Below are 16,340 nucleotides of genomic sequence, written 5' to 3'. Positions count from 1 at the left end.
CTTAATCATGACAATGTGACAATGCTCTTAGACTCCTTATATGCATGTGGTACCAATCGTCATCATAAGTATTAATATACTTTAATCGTGCGGAGGACAAAGCTCCTATAAAACGTGCGGAGGACAAAGCTCCTAATAAACGTGGTGAGGACTAAGCTCAATGATATGCTATGCATGGACTCTTAACAACAAAACACCGTAATCAACATATCAACATGCATCCAATAATTTGGAGCTAAACTTCATCATATACCATATGCACTTAGTTAAATAACGGAAGCAGCATAAACAAGTCACATAACAAGATGATATCATTATATCAACAGCAAATCATTTGCATCATAATTAACTTTCATATCTTACATGATTGTACAATACATTAACCATGCTCAATTAACGACAACATGTCTTAAGGCTTTGCAGATCGCATTAAACGTCATCATTAGGTTTCATTACTAATTAGGGGTTCACTCTTGATCAACACGTGCGACACAGATCGCACAAACACTCAAGCATCTAAATTCTGGTTGTGCTCGCGAGGCGAGAGTTCTTACTCGCCATGGCGAGTACCACTCATCTTCCAAACTAGTGTTGTTCTGGGTTCAATCTGATCCTACATTCATTCCTAATCAATACTAGGTATGTTCAGGCACTCTAAGGCATCCAAGGTCCAACTAAAAAGGTCGAAACACAAAATATGACATGCTCTCTGCCTAAGCTCGCGAGGCGAGGAAGGGTTGTTTGCCGTGGCGAGCGATGCCAGAAACGCTCGCGAGGCGAAAGGAAAGGGCTCGCGAGGCGAGCGATGAAGTTCATCACTCGCGAGGCGAGATTCATAGCTCGCCGTGGCGAGCGATGAATGTCGCTACGGCCAGGTTTCCTAAAATCACAAAAATCCGTCGATCCACATGGTTCTAAGCTTGTTTTTGATTCCAAAGTTCGTCCTAAACATTATCTAAGGTCTAGGAACACTTTCTACATAAATTAAACCAATTCTCACCGTTTGATCATCAATTCTAAGATTTTGACCTAGTTTTCGTTTTCTCCAATTAATCCTAATTCTTTCTAATTAATCATCAGAATTACAACAACTAATATTACTGAGTTATTAGTCTCACCCTTACCTTAAATTTGCATAAAAATCGCAGCCCTCTTGGTCTCTTGCTCCTCTCTAAGCTTTTTCTCCCTTTTTCTAAAAGTTTTCACGTACAATCAGTTTTTCTAAAAATTAGGTCTTCCCTATTTATATCTTTTCTTATTTACTTATCTTATCTCACTTTCTCCCCTAAAACTATCTAAAATATCAAAACAGCCCTCAACTAAATATTTTATATTATTTTCAAATCTTTATTTTATTTAACAATAAAATAATTCTCATATCCTTATCAAATCTTCCAAAACTCATAACTTATCACGTCATCGATCAAATCATCGCAAATCATCAAAACATATCAAAATCATGCATATATTATATAATTATAATATAATCACCTAAACTCGATTAAATAAACGATTAAACGAAAGTGGGCGTTACATTTAACCCCTGGCAAACGTCCATGTTATTATTATTTTTTTAAATATTTTATTTATTAAAATGAATTTTTTATTAATTAATAAAATGTATTTAAATTAATTTAAAAATTGTTTTTTTTAAAAGTTGTTTTTGATCAATAAACAACTTTAATTTTTTTGTACTATACTATTTTTGAGTCCCTCTTTTTAAAAAATATGCATTATTATATTATATTGTTTTATTTTATAAATTGATAAAATATAATAATAGATTTTAATTTATTAAAAAAACAGATTTTAACAAAGTTTTAATTTAAAAATAAAACTGATTTATTATAAGAAATTAGTGTTTGACCATATTTTTTTTAAAAATTCTGCTACAATGCAACTACAACTACAACATGCATATATTTCTTTTTATCACAAAAAAAAAAAAAAACAGCATGAATAACATACAAAATAAATAACATTAATAAGTAATCAAAATTAATATCATGAAAAATAAAACAGATTTATTATAAGCAATTAGTGTTTGACCATATTTTTTTTAAAAATTCTGCTACAATGCAACTACAACTACAACATGCATATATTTCTTTTTATCACAAAAAAAAAAACAGCATGAATAACATACAAAATAAATAACATTAATAAGTAATCAAAATTAATATCATGAAAAAAATATGTAACAAATGAAGAAATTTTTACCAAATATATGAACTTTGATGAATGTGTTGTGTGAAGGGGCTGTGTTTTATGAGAAGAAAGAAGAAATTTTTCTAAGTGTTTTTTAGGCTGCTAAGAGACCTGTGCATGGCTTATATAGGGATGGAAAAAAGCCAGGGCCTATGTGAGGGACAAGCCCCTCGCTTTGTTGGTCAAATCCTAGCATAGCTAGGTTGCAGAACAACCATAAAAAAGTCAGGGATTTCCTGCAAAAACCGAGGGGTTTAGCCCCTGGCAGGCCTGCACTGCACAACTTTTGCATGCTTCAGTCAACTCAGCAGGAACAAAGCAGGGATTCTCTCACTTTTTGCACATCCGAGGGGCTTTCCTTGGTAATTTCCCTCGGTTTTTTCCTGACATGCAATTGATTCCTTCCCTTTTTCAAATTCAGTTCTGGCGCCAATAAAAACCCAGGGATTTTTTAAAATAAACGAGGGGCAAACCCCAGTGTTTTTTGCCAGCGGTTGTCCTTGGCATTTTCCCTGGAAAATTTGCCAGGGGCTTCAAACCCTTGTCAAAATCCCTGGCAAAAGGTAACTATTCTTGTAGTGTGAGTTCCGTGTATGTATTGTACAACTATATTATTTAATGACTCATTGATACTTTATCTAGTGTTTTTTATAGTCATAATTCAAAAGGATATATCCCCTTCGTTCTTTTTTAAGTGTGGTTTGATTACAAAGTCATAATTCTAAAGGATATATCCCCTTCGTTCTTTTTTAAGTGTGATTTGATTACAAACTTGACTTTTCTATTTAACCGTTGTTTGGTATTTTAAAAGTATAATTTGTCAATTATACCATTTCAATAAAACTAAAGATGTTATCTATAACAAATAAATGTTTTTTTAAAAGTATAATTACTTTTATATTTTTCAATAAAACTAATAAATGTTATATATATTTGAAAAACTAAAGTTTTTTTTTTTAAAAACAAAATTTGTTTAATGTTATCTTTAAATTTAAACAAAATTTTGTTATCTATAACAATGGTTTCATGAATAATTGAAATTCTATAAATAAGATGAGTGACATTGTTAAAAATTTCAAATGCAATAAAATACTTCATTATTGTTCAAAAGAAAAGAAAAGTAGAAGATCCATTGAAAGAGAAAAATTAATCCAAGAACTAATTAATAACCTTTACCATTATAAACACAAATTTTGATTTGTTCAATTTTAATTCTATTTGTTTTTTATAATTATTTTGAGTTTAAAGGTTAAAATGTGAATTGAATGACACAAAAACCCATATGAAAAATATTTTTAGCACTACACCATACAACTCGGATTGGGCCGAGTCGAAGGAGGTCGAGTTACCCATTTTTCAATATTCAATGATCATCACTTGAAGTGAAAGAAAAACTTAAATTTTATCATATAATACAACTCTATATTTCGACAACTAGTGAATATGTGGTGGCGGCTTGGATCCATTACAATTTTTTTAATCAAAGAAATTACAGTCGAGAGAGTATGAGTACTCTTTCTCTCCAGTGTATTTCTCTGATTAAAGAAATTTATTGAATCTTCAAATATTTGTTGTCACAACTAGAACATTCTTCCGAATTTTAATTTGGTGGTGTCTTTTTTCTTCGTAATTTTTGTAGATTTGACTGTGTACGTTTATGGTAAATTCTGTCAGTTGATACTTTCTCTCAGTTTTATCGTTTCTCCTATGTCGTCAAGTTATTGAGTTTCTTGTTTATTTTCTGTTCAATCTTGGATTCTCGCCACATATGTTTCATCACAAATTTATCTATTAAGATCCTTTTTTGTATTCTCTTTTTAGAAATTGTTTTTATGAGATTTGTGATCTACTCAAGATGGTTCAAAAGAATAATCTTGTCAAAAGTTGGCTACGTCCTAGATTTTTGGTGGTGGTTGAAGGCTCAAAGACTAATTTCATTAACTGTCTGTGGTCTAACTTCCTCTTGATGTTGTTTTGGTGGTTTCTTGTATTTGTCTTTCTCATTGTATACATTTCGACTTTGTTGATTCATTTTATTCACATCTTGGGATTGTTGATCTTCACATTTTAATTTAATATACTCCCTCCGTCCCTAATTATAAGACCTTTTTGAGAATTTTTTTTGTCCCTTTTTATAAGACCCCTTTGTTATTTCCAACTACATTAATTATTTCTTTACATACATGCCCCTATTTATTATACATCTTTTTCTTCAATTAACAATAAATAACATGTTGAAAACATAAACTAACATTCTTTCTTAAAGGATAAAATTGTAAAAACAATAGTGATTACAAACAACTTTAATACAAATATCCACTATCTTAATTCCCGTGATTTTGGCAAAAGGGTCTTGTATATAGGAACGGAGGGAGTATTTTATTTGGCTTTTTGAAAAAATAGGTCATAATTAAAAAAAGATCACGTAATAATATGGTAAAAATTTATATCATATTCATGTAAAGTCGCCAAACTACTACTAAAAATTTTAGGTCATAATTTGTGATCTACTAGGTTCGGTAAATCATGCATTACTTGTTTCCTTAATTAATTAATTAACTAGTTACATTCTAAGTTCAACAAATTTTACTCAATATTAATAAAGTCGCATCCTATATACTTACTAGGGTCTACTTGCTTTCGGTATATTTTGTAGTTTCTTAACTAATTACTTCCTAAATAAAAAAATATAAATATCAAGATATAAGTATCAATATTAGACCCTGTCACAACCTAAGTGCCTAAACTAGGGTGCGGTTATCATGCATAAGGAAATCCTTATGCATCGTGGATAAATCCCAGCCCATTAACCGTAGCCCAACATAATTGCTTCCTACACCCCCAAGCGAAACCAAACGAAACAACACTACAACCGCGGAAATCATCATTTTAGTTCAATGATGATTTCAGAGTGTTGATTTGGTTCAATGATAGTCACAAATGTCCTTATTATAGTATGTTTTGTATAAAATTATACCAAAACCATTCTGCTGTGGAAATGGTTTCTGTGAGTTGTATTCCAAAACCATTAGATGTACTTAATGTACTTAATTTGGAAATGGTTTCTGTAAGCTCAAACACTGTTTCGATCCATCAAGAATCGAACTGATCAAAGAGAAAGAGGTAGAAAGTTTTCCTGTTCATATCTTAATCCTTAGATCTACGCTTGTTTACTGTTTGTCTTTGAAAAACAATTTCGAAAATGAGAAGTAGGAAGAAAAGGATTGTTGAATATATAATATGTTTTTGAAACGACGGAGTTTTGAGTTCTGAAGCGGTGGTACCACCACCGGCCACCGCGCCGAAAAGCAATTCTTGCCGAAGAAGAAGATATAAGGTGGCGCTGGTTTGAATGTCCTAGAGAGAGAAGTGAGCAAAGTATTTTTAGTGAGAGGTTTTTTTGTCAAAATGAAGAAAACGTTAACAACATTGCACTTATACCTCTTTCCTTTATTCCTTGATTTGATGTAGTTTGAAAAGCCTAGGATTATTACACGTGTACATTAGATATGATGGTTGTGAAGTGTTTATGCAGGGTGTATAAGAAAATGTCTTATGCATAATAACTTTTGCCCCTAAACTAGGTGTTGCACTACACTACAAATAAACCTAACTTAATAAAACGAAATAGCAAATAGAAAATAAATAAATAAACGACATTAAATTAAATAATTATACAACAAAATAAATAGAGGTTCATCTTAGAACCATAACCTAAAAATATTTAATTACACATGGTAACTAAAAACAAATTACTAAAAGATAAAAACATGCCATAGAAAAAGAAGGAGAAGATAAAAAAACTCCATAAAAACATGCCCTAGAAAAGGAAGGAGAAGATAAAAAAACTCATTCCTCTTGAATTGCTCCAGTTCTGAACGAGAATTTATGAATGAGGAAGACGGTATTTATAGGGAGAATTTCCACCTGAATTTCGGCCAAAAACACGGGCTTACCCACAAAAAAAGCAGGAAAGACGTTTTTGCTCCGCACTTTTTCAGTGCACGGGGTACACACCACATTCCCTAGGCGTATGTGAGTGTGAAACTCACCATGACCTAGGCGCATGTTTCATGCCCTAGGCGCAAGTGGGTGCATTCCGGCCCCTTTTTCTCTATATTTCCGCCTTTTTCGGCGTTTGCTTCTATATAAGTTGTCTTGGGACCTGCGATCCATTACATTCTTTTAATTGGAGAAAGCACAATTTAGAGAGTATGAGTTCCCTTTCTCTTCTTCGTATTTCTCTACTGTATTTCTCTGATTAAAGAAAATTATTGGATCATAAAATATTTGTTGTCACAACTAGTATGTTCTTTCGAATTTTAATTTGGTGGCATGTTTTTTCGTCGTAATTTTTGTAGATTTGACCGTTTTCTTATGAATACATGACGACTATTGTTTTATATAAATTGATGTATTCTTATGGCAAATTCTTTCAGTTGATACTTTCTCACTGGTTTATCTTTTCCCCTATGTCGTGGTTTTTCTAGTATGTCGAAAATATTGGGAAATATTTGTCTTCAAGCTGTTGAGTTTCTTGTTTATTTCTTGTTCAATCTTGGATTCTCAGCTACATATGTTTCATCACATATTTATTTATTAAGATCTTCTTTTTATGTTTTCTCTTTTTGCAAATTGTTTTTTTATGGTATTTGTGATCTAACCGAACACTCCATTGATCGAAATTACAATTCTACAAGAGATGGTTCAGAAGAATTCCCTGGTCAAAAGTTTGGTATAAGATGTAATAATTGTTAAGGACATTGATGTCATCAATCTCAATCCTGGTACACATATCATGCAACTTGAATGTTTCTAAGTATCTCGAGAAAGTAAATTAAGGGGGTGTATTGGATTGAGATTTTAAAACATTGTTTTGATAGAATTTATTTTTGAAGATTTTAAAAGACTTTGTTGGATTGTATTGATTTTGTGGGATTTCAAAAGACTTTTTTTAAAAGACTTTTTACAATCAAGATTATTTGCAAGATTTTAATGGATTCATGATATAGATTTTAAAGGATTTTTAAGATTTTAAAAGGGTCAATAAATTTAAAGATACAGTACAGTATAATACTATTAGATGTATAGATGAGTTGCCAAAAAATCTCAAAAACAAAAGTACAGTTATTAATCAACTGAAAAAAAAAACATTGATTCAATGAGTGTATAGACTATTAGATAATATTTCTTCAGAAAAAGACTATTAGATAATATACTACTAGCATGTTGATTGATCTTAAAAATTCTGAACATATGATATCAAAATAAATAGACCTAAAAATAAATTATGTTACAGGTAGAAAAATGCAAGTAGAAAAATTATTATAATACTAATGAACGTAAAATTGTGATTTTTATAATAATTTGATATATAGGTAGATGATAAATTAACCACAATATTATACAGTACGTTCTTTTTTTTAATGAACGTAAAAGTTATGTTAAGAAAAGTGCAAGTTAGAGGCATGATGATTTTGACAATAACCAAACAAAATATATAACCTGCCATTGTTACAATAGAACATAAAAGAATTTGGAAGAAACGTATAAAAAAATAAAAAAAATTTGGAAGAGTGTTACAAAATCTAAAGAGTTTGTTTGAGATTGTTGGATGAGTGTATTTTAACTAAAAAGTCTCACACAATCCATTACACAAATGAATCCATTAAAATCCGTCTAATTTTCAATACCACGAGACATTTTATAAGTTCTTAGAAATCTTAATTGAATACAAACGGATTTTGATGTCTTGAAAAAAAAAAGTCTTAATTGTCTTGATTGAATACCACATGATTTATTTAGATTCAATAAAAGTCTTGATTCAATAACTCAAGATTTTCTTTTCATAAAAAAGTCTATTAAAATTCTTTGAAATTTCAATTCAATACACCCATAATAAAGAGGAAAATGACACAAGTGTTCAATTTTCCAGCGAACCCCATTGAAGGGAAATCTAGATTATTGGATCACCATTTCCCAAGCATCACAATCGCTGTGATTTGCTAAAAATATGTTAATTACCCTAAATTAGAATTTCATTTACTATAAAACACCCCAACACCTGTGAAACCAAACACACTCTTCCTCAAACCAAGGAACCCTAATTAAAAAAAAAAAAAAAATGAATTCTTTAACAATTTGTTCCATGTTCCTTGGTTTGATTCTAATTTCTCAATCACCATTTGCAGCAAATGCAACACTTCTTGATTTAGGAGGAGGAGGAGTACCACTAGTTTCCTTACTTTGCGACGGTTCATCCAACAAGGTAGAATGCAGCAAGGTTCTATCAAGCCCACAAACCGCGCAAGCCAAGAATTGGACAGAACTCTCAAAGGCTGTCGCTGAAATCGCCATTAAAAAAGCTGTCGAAGGAGAAGCTTTCTTTAAAAAGCTTGACACATATTGTGCAGATGCTTATAGTTCATTAGTTGTGACTTTCAAATTTTGCTGGGATTTTGCTGATGGAAATCCTAGTATTGTTAGTTATGATTGCGTAACTGCTGGTGATCTTCTTAGGGGATGCGATGTTAATGTTAACCCTGATGTTACTGCATTTAACCGTCAAACCAAATTCCTTTATGGGCTTCTTTACGAAACTATTACTCAACTTCCGAACTATTTGACGGGGAATCAGGGGTAATTGCCTATTTACTCAACTTTGAATTGCATTCCTTTCATGGTTGTTATTTTGGGAAAACTATCCAAATTGAGAAGAAGAATGTGATGGTTGATTTTGGTTTGGATGTATTTTAATTTTATTGTCTCCTTAATTTGGTGTGATGATGTATATGGAGGGAGAGTCAGTCGTTTAATAAAGTAAATTTACAATGCAAAAAACAAACAGATTTTCATTGAGACAAGAATGCTTGATCTGCCATGTTGCATGAATTTTTGGTATTGATTGTATGATTATGTTATGTTTCAATCCCTTATTGGTATAGCTTCTATGAATCCATTGTACTATGTATTTTTGAGGATAGAATATGAGAGATTCTCTCCTCAAGGGACGTGAATGAACCAGAAGTGATACAGTTTGGTTATATTTTTCATTTTTTTTTTTTTGTGAGTTGAAAAAGTCCATTGCATTGTGATATATGATTTATTTTTTTATTTGAAGTATCTATGACTTTAATTTGAAGCTAGCCAGTGGTGTAAGAATTCAAGGTAACAAAAAGTTCTTAAACTTTCATGTTATATTTCTTGATAAATAAAATGTTGTGCACATAGGATAAATTGATGCAAGAACACTTTGAGATTGTATATAATGGATGAGAGTCACTCCTATTTGTGCAAATGCTTTGATTCTTCTTTTCCTTCGTGTGCGTGTTTAAGTGTAAATAGTTATTTTGTTTCTTAAACGCGTGAATGTTTATGGTTGAATAGTCATTTTGGTTCTTAAATGTGTGAGACAATGTTATTATAGTCTAAATTGATTAGCAAATCGATAGACCAAACTGATTAATAAAAACCATATTCAAGGATCAACTTAACTGATGAAAAATACATTCAATGATCAAACTGACTAACAAGAGACACATTTGAGATTGGTTTTGTAATTTTGGTTGTTCAACGACTATAGCAATAGCGCCAGACACATTCAATGACCAAAATGATTGCTAACTCGTGTGTATAAATTGCGGTTGTTGTTATGGTGCAAACTTTGATATTGTACAATATCCTTGCAACCTTTATATAGCAGTCATACTTGCAGCTCAATTTAGAACTGTGTTCCCCACATCACATGCCTCTTTCAAATAGATCAAGTGATTGAGATTTGGTTGATTTCAATTATGCACGCCTGCGTGCAAATGGAGACATTGTTTTGAGGTAATTTTAAAACAAACTTGACATAAGAAGAAATTTAACAATTGTATTGAATGAAATCTGATTTGCACATTGTCTTATGATATCACAACTATTTATAGTCTGTGCTATCTATAATCATTTAACCAGATGTGCAAGAACCGAGCGAAATTACAACCAGTTTACAAAGTACAACCAAGCTCCAATTGAAACAAATAAAATGCTCACTATTATCACCAAAAGCTAACAAACTCCACGAACTAAAAAACAACATCTTTCAGTAAAGAAAAAATGTAACGCCTGGCCGTATATCTACCAATTCCTAACAAAACAGATGCTGTTGTTCTGCTACAACCCCATGAAATTGCAAGATTACAGGTTCAAATAATGTCATCAATTCATCACCTTCTGCTGCCAATTCACCACTCCAAAACCAACCAGAAACACAGATATATGCAGCAATCAGCCAGAGAGACTAAACCGTACCGAACCAAAGCTTCTCAGATAACAAAAGAACCACCAGCACTTGCATACGTACACTACCTAATCTGCAAACAGTAACAGCCACACACAAAATTCAGCATAAACCTTAAAACCCCACTGCCAAAATCCTCCCACCATATCAAATGCTACTCTTAACCGTGCCTCTATTTGACCAACTACCTCGCACCACAAAACAACCTCCCCTTCCTTCCTTCTCGCCACTTTACACTAAGACATTACATGCAGACACTGCCACTTTTTTAACGGAATACATTTATGCCACAGATTTTAACCGGGAAGCTGCACCCCCACATTGCGGACTTCCATTAAGACATTATATGCAGATTTAATGGAATTATTGCTCCTTTTGAAAAAATGACCGCTCACTAACAAACTAACTTGCTGCACAAGTAACAACTCACTAACAAACTAATTGCATAAGCCATAGCTTATCCTTTGTCAATACCATATTTAACATACAATGTTGTTGCAGAGACCTATAAAACCTTTATAGTGTGGTCTGCATCATATAGTTAGTAGCATCTGAGTATTACATGCTTGATCAAATAGAAGTGAAATTTTTTGGATTTTGATAAAAATCAGTTGAAAGTTTAAACCTTATGGATTGTACTTACCCTTTTAACTAAAATAAATTAAGCTGTGAATAAATACAGGTTGAGCACATAACAGATACTCGTAAGAGTATGTAAACTAGATGTTACGAAGGGGAAGGACCAGAAGCACATGATGGAGATTTGGTTGAATTAAATTGTGTATATATGTGCATAAGCCAATAGATGCGACCTTAACTGTCCTGATGTTGCTATACTCTAATTCATTCATCACAGTACAGTAGACCAATTCAGTGGTGAAACTAATCACAAAAACATAACTGCATTAGTATTAACAAATCCCATAAAATTTAGACGGGAATAATTAAAGCAATTTAATAAAGAAGCCGAACGGGTACTTAAATTTTTATATTAAATCACAGAACGAAAATTAACAGGATGTGAACATTAGTTTCCGACGGACAATGAAATGTAACATATTGATACAAATTTTTTAAACTTCCAGAAATTCTTGAGCAATACATGAAACCCTACATTGATATAAACTTGAAAATTTCATAAAAACTTCCATGATTCCCTCTCCACAAATTTGAATGCACGATTCCATCATAACATGGGCACAAGACAATAACTTATCCTCGGAGTACCCCGTACACATTTTCAAATCATTGCTCCAAAAGGGATACCTTCCAACAATAAACCTTGCAAGATACACGGCACAAGCAGCAATCATAGAAGGCTTGTAGTCGCACACAATAGAATGATTTGTTAAGCTGAGTTCAGAAAAGAAAAACACCATGTGCTCCATGATCTTGTCTTCATCCGATAAATTACATGCCCTTATGTTTCTAACAAGAAAAACATAAGGTGTTGGAACTGTTAAAATCCAACCAAGTTCTTGCAGGATAAGCTTCTCCATTTGACATATTTCTTCTGGCATATAAATATAATCAGCCAAGTATTCAACGTCGTAAACACCAACCGCTCTTCTTTGTTCATACTTGGAAGCCAACAACAATGAAGAGAGACCGATAAGTTTAAGTTTCTCCATTGTCTTGACTTCAAAATTGATTTTGGAAAGTACGCGGTCAAGGATGTTGACACAGAGATAAAGCGTTTCCGGCATCAATTTTTGTTGGTAGTGTGTTTGTATCAACCAATCTACCACATTCTTTCTCAGTTGAGAATCTACCTTGAGCCCGTTTGAGTTTCCGTTGATTTGAGACTCTTCAAGATGATAATATTGGTATAGATCATCATCATAATCACTATACTTTTTTTCATTGGAGATGAGTTTTTCAGAACCAATGTAAACTTGAAACTTTTGAGTAAAAACAAAGCATGTTGTTGAAACAAGAGTGAAGCAGAAACGATAGAGAAAAGGGAGAGTGATAGTTGGGAGAAAAAACGAGATGTAGGGTTTTGTTTTCTTATAGCAAGCTATTTATAACTATTTGACCTAATTCAACCTAATTCAAGTGAAGCTGTTATATCTCAAAATATAATTTCACCAAGTCGGTCGTATGAAATTTCTTAGAAGCATCTAACTTTCTCCTAATTATTCTCGGAAGGATCTATATTTTATTTTTTTACGGTTTGGAAGGATTTATCTTATTGAGTAGTCTTTTTTATGGTTTTTTTTTTTCTTCCACAAACCAAAATGATATATATTAACAACATCGTTGCGATTCTCCCCGCACAAGGTGTGCGAAATAGAAGCAACGATCACACACGTGTGTGTTTGAGATTTTTCGTTCTTTTTAAATGTAATTTATTTTCTTTTCGAAGGGAATTCTAATTATCAATTTGTTTTCAGGTATTATCTTTCGTTAAACTTTATTTTAAATTATATTAAACTCAACATGGCTTTTATCAAATTTAAGAGGTAATTGTCGATGAACGTTAAGTTGGTAAAGAGTTTACTCATGTTCAAGGTTGTGGGTTCAATTGTCGATATCAATGGTGGGGGATTTGTAGATACCTCTGGAAACACTCTTTGAGCTTGAGGTTTGTCCCGACCCTACTGACACTACTGTAAAATACCCAATTTAATAGCGCTTGTGAAGCCCTATGAAAGTTCCTGCCGTTATAGGTAAGAACCCCTATAATAGCACTTTGTAGAACTCTATTAAATAGCAGCGTTTCAATAGCGCTTTCAGAAAAGCGCTAATATAGCGTGCTATTTTTAAACGAATGTATCTTAACGTTTTTTGGAAAGGGCTACCTTAACTATCCTCCTTTAACAAGGCTTTCAGAAAAGTGCTATAAAAAGTCCTAATTTTTTTATTTTAAAAATTAAATCTACAACCAAAAATTTCATAATAAGAATGATAATTATATGCGAGAATCGTAAGAATGAATTGCAGCCATTAGATTAAAAACAAGGGATAAGATTAAAACACAATTTAAGTTAGTCATGCGATCACTCTCTCACTACTTCTCATTTCACCCCTATCTCCTTCTATTTGCTTTCACGCGTCTTCAACACTTACTCACCCCCACTTTCCCACATCAGTTAGGAGTTAGTCTGACAATTTGTTTATAAGTGGGGGCAATCCTCACCTCACAAGCCGGATTTGTGAGATTGTGTTAGGTCCAATCACAATTTTTAAGATGGTATTAGAGCCTTTTCACAATTATGGGCCACTTGTTGTCAGGTTTCCGTTATCGGGCCACCCGTCATTTATGTTCACGCTTCAGATGTCTAATCCTGAGCGTGAGGGTGTGTGTTAAGAGTCCCACATCGGTTAGGAGTTAGCCTGACAATTTGTTTATAAGTGGGGGCAATCCTCACCTCACAAGCCGGTTTTGTGAGGTTGTGGAGGCTGCATTGCAATATGTAAAACTCTTTAAGATAGAAGGTGTGGCAATTGCTATACTTGAGGCGATACAATTTGCAACTACTAGAGGATTTGATCAGGATGTTTTTCCGTGTGACTCTAAAAATATAGTGAATGCTACTTTCTCGAATCATCATGGCTCTTCTAAGTTTAACACTATTGTTTCTCGCGTTGTGTCTTGTATGTCTATACGTTTAAACTTTAAGGTTAAGTTTATTAAGAGATAAAAGATATGGTAGCTCACACCTTTGCAAGGGCAACCATTTCTTTGCTAGTCACCTTTATTTTGAGTTAGTTCCTCTTTGTATTGACTACTATTTGATTAATCAAATGAGTAAGTTTATTTTTGAAAAATTAAAATTATACAATGATACAAAGACAAGTCTAAAGTTAACGAACACTTAACTACATTTTGTGCAGATATGTATCTTTATCAATTCAATTCTTTTTCAAATTTAAGTTTAAATTCAAATAATCACCATAACCATAGGAAATTTAAAAACTAGAGTTATTATTCATGGACACACTTTTCCCATACACCCCCATATGCATCCTCCCACGTGTCTTTTAATTTTTATTTTTTTTTATTAAGCCATTAAATCATTCTCTCTCCACAAACCTCTCTTTCTTTCTTAGTAACAAAAAAAAAACCTCTCTTCCTCACAAAGTTGTTTCTCTTCAGCTCTCTCTTTCTTCTCCGATCACCCTCCGTCTCTTCCGCGTCGTCGCCGCTGGAGTTCCCCCTCTCTACCCTTTCTTCGCCGCCGGCGTCTCCCCCTCTCTACACTTTCTTCTTTGACGGGATAATAATGATGGTTGTTGTGTTTTGGTGCCGGAGTTGGGAGTAGTGGTACAGATCTGAACGTTTTGATGTCTGGAATTTTTGCTTGTTCAAAAAAAAGATATACTTCCTCTGGATCAGAATCAATCAGGTCATAACAATGTAATCCAATAAAAACATAACAACATTAATATAAGCAAATCCCACAAATTTAGAGATGGGAATAATTAAAGCAATTTAATACAGAAGCCGACAAAATTGGTACTTAACTTTTTATATTCAATGATGAAACGAAAATTAACAGGATGTGATCATATTGACACAAATTTCTTAAACTTTCAAAAATTCTTGAGCAACACATGAAACCCTACATTGATATAAACTTGAAAATTTCTTAAAGACTTCCATGATTCCCTCTCCACAAATTTGAATGCACGATTTCATCATAACGTGTGCACAAGACAACAAGTTTTCCTCAGAGTACCCTGTACACATCTTCAAATCATTGCTCCAAAAGGGATACCTTTCAACAACAAACCTTGCACAATACACGGAACAAGCAGCAATCAATGAAGGCTTGTAGTCGCAGACAATGGAATGATTTGTCAAGCTGAGTTCCGAAAAGAAAAACACCATGTTCTCCATGATCTTGTCTTCATCAGAAGAAACACATGCCTTTACGTTTCTAACAAGAAAAACATAAGGTGTTGGAACCGTTAAAATCCAACCAAGTTCTTGCAGGATAAGCTTCTCCATTTGACATATTTCTTCTGGCATATAAATATAATCAGCCATGTACTCGACGTGGTAAACACCAACAGCTTTTCTTTGTTCATATTTGGAAGCCAACAACAACGAAGAGAGACCGATGAGTTTAAGTTTCTCCATCGTCTTGACTTCAAAATTGATTTTGGAAAGTACTCGGTCAAGGATGTTGACACAGAGATAAAACGTTTCCGGCATCAGCTTTTGTTCGTAGTGTGTTTGTATCAACCAATCTACGACATTCTTTCTAATTTGAGAATCTACCTTGAACCCGTTTGAGTTTCCCTGGATTTGAGACTCTTCAAGGTGATAAAATTTGTATAGATCATCATCATAATCACTAAACTTCTTTTTTTCATTGGAGATGAGCTTTTCTGAATCATGTAAACTTGAAACTTTGGAGTGAAAACAAAGCATGTTGTTGAAACAAGAGAGTTGCAGTGGGAAGCAAAAACGATAGAGAAAAGGGACAGTGGTAGTAGGGAGAAATAACGAGAATGGAGGAAGAGAAGAAAGAATGTGTATTAGGGTTGTGTATCGTAGGGTTTTGATTTCTTTCTGAAAGAATGTTATCGTAAGCTTTTTATACTATTTGACCTAATTCAAGTGAAACCGATATATCTCAAAATAAAATTTCACTAAGTCGGTCGTATGAAATTTCTTAGAAGGATCTATATTTTATTTTTTGACGGTTTGGTAGGATTTCTCTCATTGAGTAGTCCTTTTGGTCTAACTAGTTTTTTTGAATTAAAAGAGCAGTTCGAGGTAATTATATGTGTGATTGATTTTTTCCTTTTTAAATATAATTCTAATTATTTTCTTTTTGAAGGAAATTCTAATTATTAATTTGTTTTCAAGTTTTATCTTTCATTAAACTTTATTTTA

General features: G+C 32.8%; 3 protein-coding genes across 3 annotated transcripts; 1 reads left to right on the top strand and 2 right to left on the bottom strand.

Moving 5' to 3' along the window:
- Window positions 1–8,294: 8,294 nt before the first annotated feature.
- Window positions 8,295–9,081, top strand: LOC112419793 (uncharacterized). Its single transcript, XM_024777704.2, has one exon. The coding sequence runs from the start codon at window positions 8,333–8,335 to the stop codon at window positions 8,849–8,851; it is 519 nt and encodes a 172-aa protein (XP_024633472.1). The 5' UTR covers window positions 8,295–8,332; the 3' UTR covers window positions 8,852–9,081.
- Window positions 9,082–10,489: 1,408 nt separating this feature from the next.
- Window positions 10,490–12,195, bottom strand: LOC112420180 (G2/mitotic-specific cyclin-2). Its single transcript, XM_024778860.1, has 2 exons — window positions 11,756–12,195; window positions 10,490–10,562 (listed from the first exon to the last, which is right to left on the bottom strand). The coding sequence occupies exons 1-2, from the start codon at window positions 12,193–12,195 to the stop codon at window positions 10,490–10,492; spliced, it is 513 nt and encodes a 170-aa protein (XP_024634628.1).
- Window positions 12,196–15,020: 2,825 nt separating this feature from the next.
- On the bottom strand, window positions 15,021–15,872 carry LOC11438669 (G2/mitotic-specific cyclin S13-7). Its single transcript, XM_039832015.1, has one exon. It carries the CDS (start codon window positions 15,870–15,872, stop codon window positions 15,021–15,023), a length of 852 nt encoding a protein of 283 aa, XP_039687949.1.
- Between the last annotated feature and the right edge of the window lie 468 nt (window positions 15,873–16,340).

The sequence above is a fragment of the Medicago truncatula genome, chromosome 3 (assembly GCF_003473485.1).
Source record: "Medicago truncatula cultivar Jemalong A17 chromosome 3, MtrunA17r5.0-ANR, whole genome shotgun sequence".
NCBI classification, from domain to species: domain Eukaryota; kingdom Viridiplantae; phylum Streptophyta; class Magnoliopsida; order Fabales; family Fabaceae; genus Medicago; species Medicago truncatula.
Note: the sequence above shows the minus strand (reverse complement) of the source record. Positions and strands in the feature narration are given on the sequence as shown.

Bases quoted from the DNA above. Each gene is read 5' to 3' on its own strand.
- LOC112419793 (XM_024777704.2), top strand. From the start codon at position 8,333: ATGAATTCTTTAACAATTTGTTCCATGTTCCTTGGTTTGATTCTAATT.
- LOC112420180 (XM_024778860.1), bottom strand. From the start codon at position 12,195: ATGCCGGAAACGCTTTATCTCTGTGTCAACATCCTTGACCGCGTACTT. The intron at 10,563-11,755 runs GTATCCCTTTTG...TACTGTTTGCAG, and splicing joins GCAAGGTTTATTGTTGGAAG to ATTAGGTAGTGTACGTATGC.
- LOC11438669 (XM_039832015.1), bottom strand. From the start codon at position 15,872: ATGCTTTGTTTTCACTCCAAAGTTTCAAGTTTACATGATTCAGAAAAG.